This window comes from Wolffia australiana, chromosome 8 (genome assembly GCF_029677425.1).
Source record: "Wolffia australiana isolate 7733 chromosome 8, ASM2967742v1".
Taxonomy (NCBI): domain Eukaryota; kingdom Viridiplantae; phylum Streptophyta; class Magnoliopsida; order Alismatales; family Araceae; genus Wolffia; species Wolffia australiana.
Window position 1 is genome coordinate 2,831,768 of NC_135842.1, and position 11,589 is coordinate 2,843,356.

Here is an 11,589-nt window from a genome sequence, read left to right on the forward strand (position 1 = left end):
GAAACAAAGTTTGAAACAGGCTGGCCTAAAATTTTGAACATAAATCCGCACATTCGTTTGGCATGAAAATTTGCAGCCATTTTTTTGTTGTTGAGAAGACCTCCAGCAGGAAGGAGCACCCAAAAGTCTCCACCTACTAACCAGCTCAAACATCTCATCAGCAGGAAAATTATCAAAACCCTGAAAGAAAGTTCCCCCACCACTGAGAAGCCCTTTTTCCTCCCCTTCTTCTCAGCTGAATGCTGTGGTCCATGTTGACCAAGCGTGTGCCAGTCAACTAGTTGACCTGCTCTCCCCGTTGACCATCTCGCGGGCCCTGTCATACAGCTTGAGTGTTTGCGCATGGGAGGGATCAAGGCAGAGTGCAGCCTCGCAGTCCAGCATGGCGGCATTCGCATTGCCCATTGACTCGTGAAAGGTGGCGCGCAAGTGCAGCAGCTGCAGGTCCGGCTTGAATGCGATCGCCCTCGTCAATTCGGCAATGGCCTCCTCTTCTTTATGATCATCCATGAGCACTGCCCATTCAAGTTCAATATTTTCAGTAACTCAATAAGATCAAACATCATTAGTCGTCATCGTCCGTCCATCAACAACTCGTCATCATCCATCATTAGTCCTCGTCAAGACGACGATGACCAGCTCATCACGGCATTTCTGTCATCAGTCATCAGCCACCAGTACGTGATGATGGAAGTAACGGAGCAGATGAAGGACCTTACTAACTACCATTTGCCACCACAGATGACTATGGTGAAACCATCAAAGCACCCAACTTTGACTGTTGATGGGTTTTAGATGACGATGACGAGTTCAGTCATCGTTATCCACCAGCCCATCCAGTAGCTTAATTCTCCCCAAGTCTCATGCCTCTTTTCTTCCTCTATATCTACCCACCATATTTAGGTACCAAACTACAGTTCTCCTCACCGATGATGATGACGAAGTCATCACGTCACCGAGCTGCTGGAGGTGACTGGGTTTTGGACGTCTGGCTGACGGCATTTCGGTCAGTCATCCATCACAGAGTCTGCAGTTTAGTTCCATGACCGCCGGCCGAGGACGGACAGGGATGAAATGTAACGTAACAGAATGCACAAAGGCGTCTGCTCTGTCTTAGTTCCGAGGTCAGGACAGATGACTGACGACGAATGACCATGATCAAACTGTCACGTCATCCAAGTTTGAAAGTTAACCTGTTTTGAACGACGATGACGAATTCAGACACGGTCGCCCACCAACCCACCTAGTTACTTAATTCTCTCTCTAGTTTCTAGAGAGAGGTTTTGTTGAGGAAAGAAGAGCAGACCTGCGGCTCGGTACCGGTATGGGTAGGTGCGGAGGGGGTCGAGCTCGGTGGCGCGCGAGAGGTCGGCCATGGCCATGTCTCGGTCGCAGTACTCGGACCGCTTCTCATAGGCTGAGGCGTTGTTGCCAGCCTTCTCAATCAGCTTGGTCATCTCCTCGTACGCTGCCTTGCGCTGGTTATTCAGAAAGTAAACGCGAGCCAGCCCCTGGTGGGCCCTCGTGTGTCTTATGTTCAACGCGTTGACGTAGCAGTCAGCTGCCAAGTCCAGCAGGTCGCAGTCCACGTACACGCTTCCCAGGTTATTCAACGCCTGAAACATTTTTAATTTTAATTTGTTTTTCCCTGGTGAAATCTTAGTGGAAGAAATAACTCTCAGAGGCAGAGAAAATTAGATCATTATTCAGATGTAAACTCACGTGTCATTTTCGGTGATAACCCAATGAAAAGTAAAAAATACGTTTTTTTTTAAACAATCAGAAAAATGCTGCTATAAGGTGGCATTTTCGGAGAATCCACGATAAAAGGAAGAAGTAAAGAAACGTACAAGTAAAATATTCTTCTGTCAGTATACCGCTCCTTTTTCAGTGAAACATAAAAAATGTAAAGAGACACAAGGAAAACAAAGTAATATTTGAATCCTCTAGCGGCCATTTTCGGACGAGCTATATTAAAAGGGCAACCTTCCAGACACAGAGAAAATAGAGAAACTTCCGTAGGTAAATTCCAAGTATTTTGCTGTGACTCAAGAGTGAAGTAAGGATAAAAAGTAAGAAGTTTATAGAGAAGAATAAAATTATTGAAAAATAGAACGAAACGTTTTAGTGATATAACATGCAAATTTAAATGAAACAACAATAAAAAGGAAAAATGTTTGAAAACAGAAAAAATAGTGAAACATCGAAAATCTGTTGCGACGTAACACTTTAAATTGAAACGACAAAGAAGGGAAATTAGTTTGTTTAGGGAGAACCGTAAAAGAGGGGTTTGAATGCTGAACTTCCGGTGAAGCAACAGTTGTGAGGAGAAAATTTTGAAAGCAGAAAAATAACGAAAGATAAAAAATGAAGTCCTCAAATAGATAATTAAAGAAACATAGAACAAAACAAACTAAAGAGTTTAAATGATGTAAAGTGTCTTTTATTTCGAAATAACAATAACAACTATGTTAACTATGAAAAAATAGAGAAACGTCAAAAAACTAATCAAACTGAAGAGTTTAAATGGTGTAAAGTGTTTTAAAATTAAAATAAGTATAGAAACATCCAAAACAAGAAAAGTGCCAGAACGAGTGCTACTTTCAGAGAAGTTACAGTAAGGGAAAAAAATATTAAAAAACGCCTAAAACAAGAGAACCGTCCAAAAGACGACTGTTTCAATTTCAGAGAAACAAAGGACAAGAAATATGGATTTAAAAAGGCTGACCTGGCCCTTGCGGAGGCCGTCGGATGGGCATCGTAGGGCCTCCTCGAGGAGCTGGACGACCTGGGAGGAGCAGGAGACGTCGAGATCCATGTCGGCGAGGGCGTAGGCCTTGAGGAAGAAGGCCTCGAACGAACGTTGGATGGAGATGGACTCCTCCGCCTTGGCCAGCGCCTCCTGGTGATAGCCCGTATCGTATAATATCCACCCTTCATATACTAATCTCTCGTGCTCATGGGCCGAGTGGTTCCTGGCCTTTCGCAAGCTCCGCATCGCTGCCTTCTGGTTGTTTAATCTGCGAAAATCCCAATTTAAATCAGCAAAACCCGGTGAATTTTGGGTTGGTAATTCTGTCGCATAAAACTATGACCCTTCACTTATGTACTTGGAGGAGGAATATGAAGGTTAATTATCAAATCTAAATCACCAAACCCAGTTGAGTTTTGTCCCAATTCTGTGATACTGAGTTATCCCGGAATCAAATACGTTGGAGGAATACAAGGGTTTATTAGGTAATACAAGAGGTGAAAAACAGTTGAGTTTCTATCTGCACGTAGGAATGTAAGGGTTTATTAGCCAATCTAAATCAGTAAAACCCAGTTGATTGTATTGGCCTGATTCTGTGATGCAAAAGTCCCGGAATCACATAAGCACATACGAGGAATAAAAGGGTTCACTACCCGGTCGAAATTAGCAAAACCCGGTAGACTTTTGGCCTGATTCTGTGGTACAAGTCTATGCCCAGAATCACATTTTTTTCTAAGAGGAATAAAAGGATTTATCAGGCAATCTAACTCGGCAAAGCCCGGTAGATTTTGGTCTGATTCTGTGCTACAAACGTATGCCCAGAATCACGTAGTTATTCATTATGAGTAAAATGGGTTTATTGTAATTTTTCTGAAAAAAACTCGGGAAACACCAAAACAGACAGTCTATATCAGCAAAACTTTGGAACACTTTGGCCAAATTCCGTAATATAAACGTATGGCAAACAGACAGTCTATATCACAGATATTTTTAGTGGAGGAAAATAAGAGATTTATCGCCACTCCAAATCAACAAAACCCGTCATACTTTCCACCTTTTTTGGTCATCACAGTTGTTTTAACGAAGGAATTACAAAGGTTACTCAACAAACCGAATCCGGAAAGCCTATTAAACTTCTGACCCTTGTACACCCAATTCTGAAATTTAAACGTTTCATCGCGGCAAATTTTAACAGGACGAATACAAAACTTATTCACCTTCAACATCAGCAAAAACCAGGTAAGTTTTAAACTTTTTAACCAAGATCTGAAAAGAAAAGCTCAAATTCAAGGAAAATGCATCTCGCATAATTTTTTTAAGAAAGGTTGACCTCAACAGTAGCAGTGACTGGCGAAACCACATGACGCTACTTCCGGGGTCCTTCCCCAGCATCTGATGAACAACAGCAAGAGAGCCGATATCATCTACCGACGACCACCGATCATACAACTGCATCCAGCAATCCGCCAAGCTCCACTGCTGAACCTTCTGCTGCAACATCTCAACCAGATGATCACCATGCACATTCCCATGGAACATCAGATAATCAGGATCAAGCGTCATCAACGCCCGCACGTCCCTCAGCGCAGAAGAATAATCTTCAGAGATGATTAAAAACCAAGCTCTGAGCTCCAGACAGTCTGTACAAGGCTTGAAACCCAGAATCTTGTTAATTTCAGCGATGGCAGCGCCGATTTTATCATCCTCCATCATCATCAAAGCCCGGAACTTATACGGGTAAACAAGAGTTGGGTCAAGTCTGGTGGCCTCCTCCAAATCCGTCATCTTCTCTTCCATGCTGCTGCAGTACAAAGATCTCTCCTGGTGCATCCAACCCAGTTGATCGTTCTCCAGGACAAGTTCATTGAGCTGCTTGAAGGCCGAGTACCTGTTTCCTCTTCTGTACTTAGCCCTGGCGAGGCCGGCTAAGGAATAGACATGACCCGTCTCCGCTGCTTCCTCGAACCAGCGCTGGGCGTCTTCGTACTCTCCTCTGTCCAGCATAACGCAGCCCAATTGGTGGAAAGCCAGCTGCTTCTGCCTAGTAGAGACTGCAGACTCGGCTAGCCTTTCCAGTAGCATGACAGAGGTGTTCGACCTCGGGTCCTCTTCCATGGCGACTTGGCTAAGGAAGAAGTACAAGGCAAAGGACTCGTGCCCGGCTGCCGCTAGCTTCTGTCTTGACTCCCCGCTGCAGAGAAGCCTGCCCACCTTGGGATTGTGCAGAGAAGAAGGAAGCCCTCGTAGAATAACCTGCAAGCACGAACCCACCATCTTCTCGGCCGTCTCTTCCAACCCGTAATCCACCAGAAGGAGAGCTTCTTCCATTGTTCCAGCCATGGCGGCCAGCCGAGCGTCGCAGGCGGACTTCAATCCCTCGCAGCAGAACTTGTTCGAGAAGGAAAGAAGCTCGAGAATGGTGTCCGGGGAGAAGCTATCCAGCGAGCCTGTTCTTGAGTAGAGCTCCGCGGCCTTCATCCCATCAGCGGAAATCCCGTTGTTGGTGAAGCTGATCTTCTCCCTTCTCGATTCCATGAATTCCCCGTACATCATGGCGGAGAAAGGCTTGGAGAGGGCCGCCATGGAGTGGCGGGAGCAGACGATCTCCTCTTCCCCGATGCAGAACACCACGTCGCCGTCTTCCTCTCGATCTTCTTCCTTGAATTTGCCAGAATTCCTCTGTTCTTCGGCCGGGGGGCGGAGGCAAGAACACGGGCGAGAGAGGAAGAGAGGGTCGTACCCGTGGATGAGGGCGGACTGCGGGCATTCCAGAGCGGGGCCGCAAGAGGAAGAATTGCGAGAATTGAGCTCGTCTTCCCGTCGTTCGTAGCGGAGCCACGCGGAGAGGACGATCTTGTGGTGTATGTCCGTGGCGTGGAGGCGCGCCGATCGAAGAGATCGTCGGAGAAGCTTCGGATCGTTGAGTGATCTGAGAAGAGATCGTTGTTCGAGGTGAATGGCGCAGAGTTCTTGAGGGGCGGCGTCGGCGTAAGCGCGGAAAGAAGCGGCGAGATTGGCGATCGGATCGACAGCTCGGATGAAGGGATCAATGGCGGGGTCGATCAGCTCTGGAGATGGTAATCCGAAGGGAAGAAGGCCGTCGCAGAGAGAAGACGATGCTCGAGCGGCTTTGGCGCGGGCGGCTCCTTGAACATGGTGGATCTCTTGCGAGAGGTTTCTGCGATGGTGATGGTGATGATGATGGTGCCGGGATCTCTCTTGACCGCCCGATTTCGAATTTGAATTCGCTGCGCAAACCTGACATCCGCTTCCGCCCTTGCCGATGTCGATCAGCTTCAAGCTGCGGATGCTGTTCAAGATGTTGTTCTGCATCGCCGGATCAAAAGATCGATCCGTCGGTCACCTTCTTCTCCGCCTCGTCCTCATCACTCGGAAATCATAATCATACAATCGATCGATGAACAATCACCTTCGATCTTCCGCATTCTTGTTCTAGCAAACGATTTCAACGTAAGAAAGATCAAACAATCGGATTTTTTTCAAGCAAAGGCGAGATCTAACGACGAAATCGTCGAGGATCATCCTATTCCGCTAGCTCGAGAATCGATCGACCTACATTTATCAAGAATTGAAAGCGGAGATTGAGTAGAATTCGAGATTTCCTCGCCGTCCGACGAGCCGTTGTCGCTTGTACGGTGTCAGTTGCAACGGCATTGCATTATATGCAATTTCCACGTATTTATATTTTATATTTAGTCATTTCTGGCCGCCAGGTGGCGGCTCGACCGGCCGGCCCACTTACCGGTTCAATTCCTTCCTAATTCTTGGATTACATGGATAAACTTCATCAATGACATGCAAATTAAGAAAAATACAAAGCACAAGTGATATGAAAACAACTCTTATATATAGTTAATGTTCGGGTAGCTTTCGTTGGTGATGATAGCTTCTGTAATGGGCGTGGACGAGTGGGGTCTGTGTGTAAATTGGGATGGCGAACTCTTTCAAACACTAAACTTTTTATACATTTAAAATCTTCCCGAGTGGGGTCCAAGGGGAAATGCATGGAAAAGGCTAGGCAAAATCGATTCAATAGCCTCTTCCTCCATGCATAATGCATACAGGGACGAGGGCGAGAGGGGTAGATGTGTAAATTGTCCGTGCAATTCCTTTCAAATGCTACACTTTTTATATAAAATCTTCTTGTTTGGCGTCCAAGGACAATGTTTGGGAACTGACAGTCAAAATGGACTACAACACCCACTTCTCCTTCGAGCACAATGCCCACGAGGACCAGCTCCTGGTGTCCAGGGTAAGGACTGTAGTATCCCCTTTCTTTCTATGATGGGCGCGGGCGAGTGGGGTCAGTGTGTAAATTGGGCAAGTAATTTCTACGAAACAATAGTTTTTTATATTTAAAATTTTATTGAGTGGTGTCCAAGGACAGTGTTTGGGGACAGAGAGGTGAGATCTACGACAATGCCCATTGGGTCTAGGACTAGCTCCTAGCGTACAAGGTATGACTGTTGTATCCATTTACTTTCTTGGGCGGACGAGGACTAGTGGAGTGGGGTAGGTGTGAAAATTATGCCCACCAACTCTATCAAAAACTAAACTCTTAAATTGATAAAATATTTCTTTGATTCGTCTAGAGAACGGCTGGATCAGTCTATGAGCATGACCCTCAGGTCGGTAACACTCGATTCCCTGTTTCTTGCAGACTAAGTAACATTTGGAGACGGAAGACGACCTGTCCTGCTTCTCAGAAGGGTAGTGTCGCCTCGTCTCGCATTGGTTGGCGGCGACTCACTACAATTTTACAACTGCTGTTAGACGGTCAGCCTGCTACTTGGGCGGAAAGACGGAAGGATTTTTAGTTAAACTGGAGACTATGTGACAGAGGCAACGGTAGACGTCATTCATCCCGTTACATGTCACGGTGACTGCACCATGACAGATGACATAACTTTGACGGCGACAAAATTCTTGGCCCGTGACGGCGACGGTGACCGTGACAAAATATCCATGACGGTGACGGAGGTCCTTGGATGGGTGACGTGACGGGACGGATGTAACAGATGACGTCGGTGACGGATTTGTAAAAACATTCAAAATGTGCAAAAAAACCTTAAAAAATTATATCCTTGAGAGAGAGAACTGAGCTTTGAATTTTTGTCACCTGTGACGGTGACACCGTCTGATGACAGGACGGCGCGTGACTGGAATGTGATGGATTTTTTCAAAAACCTGAGACGTGTGATGGGACGTGGACGTGACGAAATAATCGTCACGCCCATGTTCGCCACCTTTAGTCATCCGTCCCCTCACATGCGGGCTTTCACGTCCCGGACCGTGCCATTCCCTAACGCACAGTTTTTTGAAAAATGAGAAAAAGGAATAATGAGATAAGGTGACCAAACCTTATCAACAAGAATAATGAGGGAAAAAAAAGATCACGTGATCTTGGAACGTGGAGAAATTTGAAGGCTGGAACTCACGTGAGCTTAGACTGTTGACTGTGGAGCAAGAAGGGGATCATGGAGAGAGGAGTGGATATCAGACGTTTGATCTGCTCTGACCTCGGTCCAATCGCAGTCTGTGGAATCCATGGCGGGAGCTCGATCAGATCGACAGTCTCTGTCAAATTCCTTCTTTCTAGCCGCGTAGAACCGCCTCGCTCGATCGCTTTCAGAAGATCGTTGTTTCATTCGAAACGGCGATTGATTGCCCCAATGGCGTTTATTTCGATCCAGGATGGAACTGCACGGGACGTTGTCTCGACCTTGTTCACCTCCGGAGTGGCCGTCTCGTTGCTGCAATTCTGGGGCGAGCTCGCCAAGCGCGGGGTCTTCGATCAGGTCAGTCGCCAGATCCGATTTGTCGTTCTCAGAACATGTTTCTTATTGGGGAGTTAGGGTTTGGGGGATTCAATCAGGATTCGGGTCTGTTGTATCATTATTTTATGGAATATAGGAAAATTTCTATCTATTTTGTGATCTGCAGTGGTGATTGGTGAATGAAATCCTTCTATCGCTGAAACAATTATGCAAAGAATTGCATTTTTAATTTCGTTTTCTATATCATCTTCCATCCGGGTAACGAAGATCATGCTCCAGTGTGACTAATCCTGGCAGGCCCTGAGTCGGAAGCTGGTTCATATCAGCGTGGGGCTGACGTTCATCATTTTCTGGCCGATGTTCAGGTACCCATTGATCCGGCGTTCATGAATTCTCTGAATTTTGGGAAAAAAAAAACTCTTGAATTCATGATTTTCAATACAGTGATAGCAAGCTAGCCCCGCTTCTTGCAGCCGTTCCTGCAGCAGCCAATGCAGTGAGGATGATTCTCATCGGCCGTGGTATATGGAGAAACGAAGCAATCGTTAAATCAATGAGCAGATATGGAGATCATAGGTTTTATGAAGAACTACAGCTTGGAGATTGTTGGTTTGGGGATCACTGAGGTTGTTTTTTCTTTCTGGGTTTTTTAGGGAGCTCCTCAGAGGACCTCTCTTCTACGCCTGCACCATCACTTTGGCGTCTGTCGTCTACTGGCGGACCTCTCCCATCGCCGTAGCCGCCGTCTGCAACTTGTGCGCTGGAGACGGTACCCTCTTCTGCTTTATCGCATTTGATATTTGATAATTTGATATTGATATTTGATATTGCTCTTCTTCCTATCTCTCCATGCATCTGTTTATCTACCTATCTATCTATCTCTTTCTTTTTTCCCTTTCTCTCTTCCTCTATCTATCTTTCTATCTCTTTCTTTCTTTCTGTCTCTCTCTTCCTATCTATGATATCTTTCTCTCTCCCTCTATATATTGATCTCTCTCTCTTTCTCTCTTTCTTTCTTTCTTTCTTTCTTTCTTTCTTTCTTTCTTTTTTTCTTTCTTTCTTTCTTTCTTTCTCTCTCTCTCTCTTTCCATTTCTCTCTCTATCTCTTTCTCTCTCTTGCTGTCTATCTCTTTCTCTCTGTCGTTTTCTTTTCCATTCTCTGCCTCTTTCTTTCTCTCCCTCTCTTTCATTCTCATTGCCTCTCTCTGTCTCTTTCTTTCTCTCTCTCTCTCTGTTCCTCTGGCTCAATCTCATTGCCTCTCTCCGTCTCTCTCTCTCTCTCTCTCTCTGTTCTTCCATCTTACTCTCATTGACTCTCTCTGTCTCTTTCTTCCTCTCTCTCTCTCTCTGTTCCTCTCTCTTACTCTCATTGCCTCTCTCCGTCTCTTTCTTTCTTTCTCTCTCGCTCTCAATCTCATTGCCTCTCTCTGTCTCTTTCTTCCTCTCTCTCTGTCTCTGTTCCTCTCTCTTACTCTCATTGCCTCTCTCCGTCTCTCTTTCTTTCTCTCTCTCTCAATCTCATTGCCTCCTCTGTCTCTTTCTTCCTCTCTCTCTCTCTGTTCCTCTCTCTTACTCTCATTGCCTGTCTCCGTCTCTTTCTCTCTCTCTCTCTCTCTCTCAATCTCATTGCCTCTCTCTCTCTCTCTCTCTCTCTCTCTCTTTTCCTCTCTCTTACTCTCATTGCCTCTCCGTCTCTTTCATTCTTTCTTGCTCTCTCAATCTCATTGCCTCTCTCTCTCTCTTTCTTTTTCTCTCTCTCTGTTCCTCTCTCTTACTCTCATCCCCTCTCTCCGTCTCTTTCTTTCTTTCTCTCCCTCTCTCTCTCTTTTCCCCTCTCTCCCTCTCTTTGCCTCTTTCTCTCTTTCTCCCCCCCCTCCCTCTCTTTGGCTATTTATCTCTCTGCCTCTCCCTTTGTCTCTGTCAATTCCTCTCTCCTCTCTCTCTCTCTCTAATCTCTCTCTCTCTCCTCAGGTGTGGCCGACGTGGTGGGAAGAAGATTTGGGCGTGTGAAGCTCCCCTACAACCCAGGCAAATCCTTCGCAGGCAGCTTGGCCATGGCTGCAGCAGGTTTCGTCACATCCGTAGGGTGAGTATGCAAAATTTTTCTTCTCCATTATTTCTTACACAATGCTTCATCTTATCGCAATATTCAATGGGAAAGTTGGATTCTTATTTAGGTACATGTGCTACTTCTCCCTGTTCGGGCTCATTGAACCGACATGGGGCAAGGTTTTAGGGTTTCTGATCGTCTCCGTCGCTGCTACAATAATTGAGTCTCTACCCATAAGCACAAAGCTTGATGACAATCTCACCGTTCCCTTGACTTCCTTCCTTGTGGGCTCCCTCGTCTTCTAAAATAGTTAAGTTGATGATTGTTTACTCATTTTCTTAGATAGTGGAGCAACTTTCTCACCTTGTTCAAATGCCATTGAAATGGTTCTGCAGTGCTCTTGGTTGTAGGTTCCGGACGAATTAAGAGAAGAAGGTTTGATGTGAATTCTTCTTTATTGACAAATTCCATATGTTTGTGCTTCATATTGGGTGTGATTGGTGGACTGGGATTATTCCAACTGATGAATTAAAAGAAGAGAGTTTGAAGCGAATTCATCTGTATTACAATTTCCATGTTTGTGATTGGTGAACTAGGGTTATTCAAACTGTTGGATCTTAATGGATCTCAATAGCTAAATTTTGTTTGCTCATTTTATTAGAGAGTGGAGCAACTTTCTCACCTCCTTCAAAGGCCTTTTGTAATGTTTCTCACCTCCTTCAAGTTCTGTATGAATTAAGAGAAGAGGGTTTGATGTGAATTCTTCTGTAATAACAATTTCTAGATGTTTTCGGTACTTTCCCGGACGTGATTGAACCTCACTCGTAACAAGATTTCAACTACGGATGATATCCATTGACTGAAGTGTTGTCCAATGTTGCTCATGGGAGAGAATGATGAGGGAGAGAGAGAGTTGGTTACCGAGGTGGAGAGGAAAGAACATGAATGGTGAGAGGATGATGAAGGGTTGTGCAAGAATGGTTGCTACT

General features: G+C 45.4%; 2 protein-coding genes across 3 annotated transcripts; one reads left to right on the plus strand and one right to left on the minus strand.

Moving 5' to 3' along the window:
- ETO1 (tetratricopeptide repeat (TPR)-containing protein) lies at positions 1-6,017 on the minus strand. The gene is made up of 5 exons (XM_078579578.1): positions 6,011-6,017; positions 4,083-5,898; positions 2,729-3,020; positions 1,307-1,616; positions 1-515 (listed from the first exon to the last, which is right to left on the minus strand). The coding sequence occupies exons 1-5, from the start codon at positions 6,015-6,017 to the stop codon at positions 274-276; spliced, it is 2,667 nt and encodes an 888-aa protein (XP_078435704.1). The 3' UTR covers positions 1-273.
- Positions 6,018-8,214: 2,197 nt separating this feature from the next.
- Positions 8,215-11,153, plus strand: FOLK (Phosphatidate cytidylyltransferase family protein). 2 transcript variants are annotated; one of them, XM_078579906.1, is made up of 7 exons: positions 8,215-8,571; positions 8,848-8,915; positions 8,995-9,126; positions 9,204-9,319; positions 10,522-10,636; positions 10,728-10,909; positions 10,996-11,153. In XM_078579906.1, the coding sequence occupies exons 1-6, from the start codon at positions 8,251-8,253 to the stop codon at positions 10,903-10,905; spliced, it is 930 nt and encodes a 309-aa protein (XP_078436032.1). In that variant the 5' UTR covers positions 8,215-8,250; the 3' UTR covers positions 10,906-10,909; positions 10,996-11,153. The 2 variants fall into 2 exon arrangements, with proteins under 2 accessions (XP_078436032.1, XP_078436031.1); XM_078579905.1 differs by having other exon boundaries at positions 10,728-11,153.
- Positions 11,154-11,589: the final 436 nt, after the last annotated feature.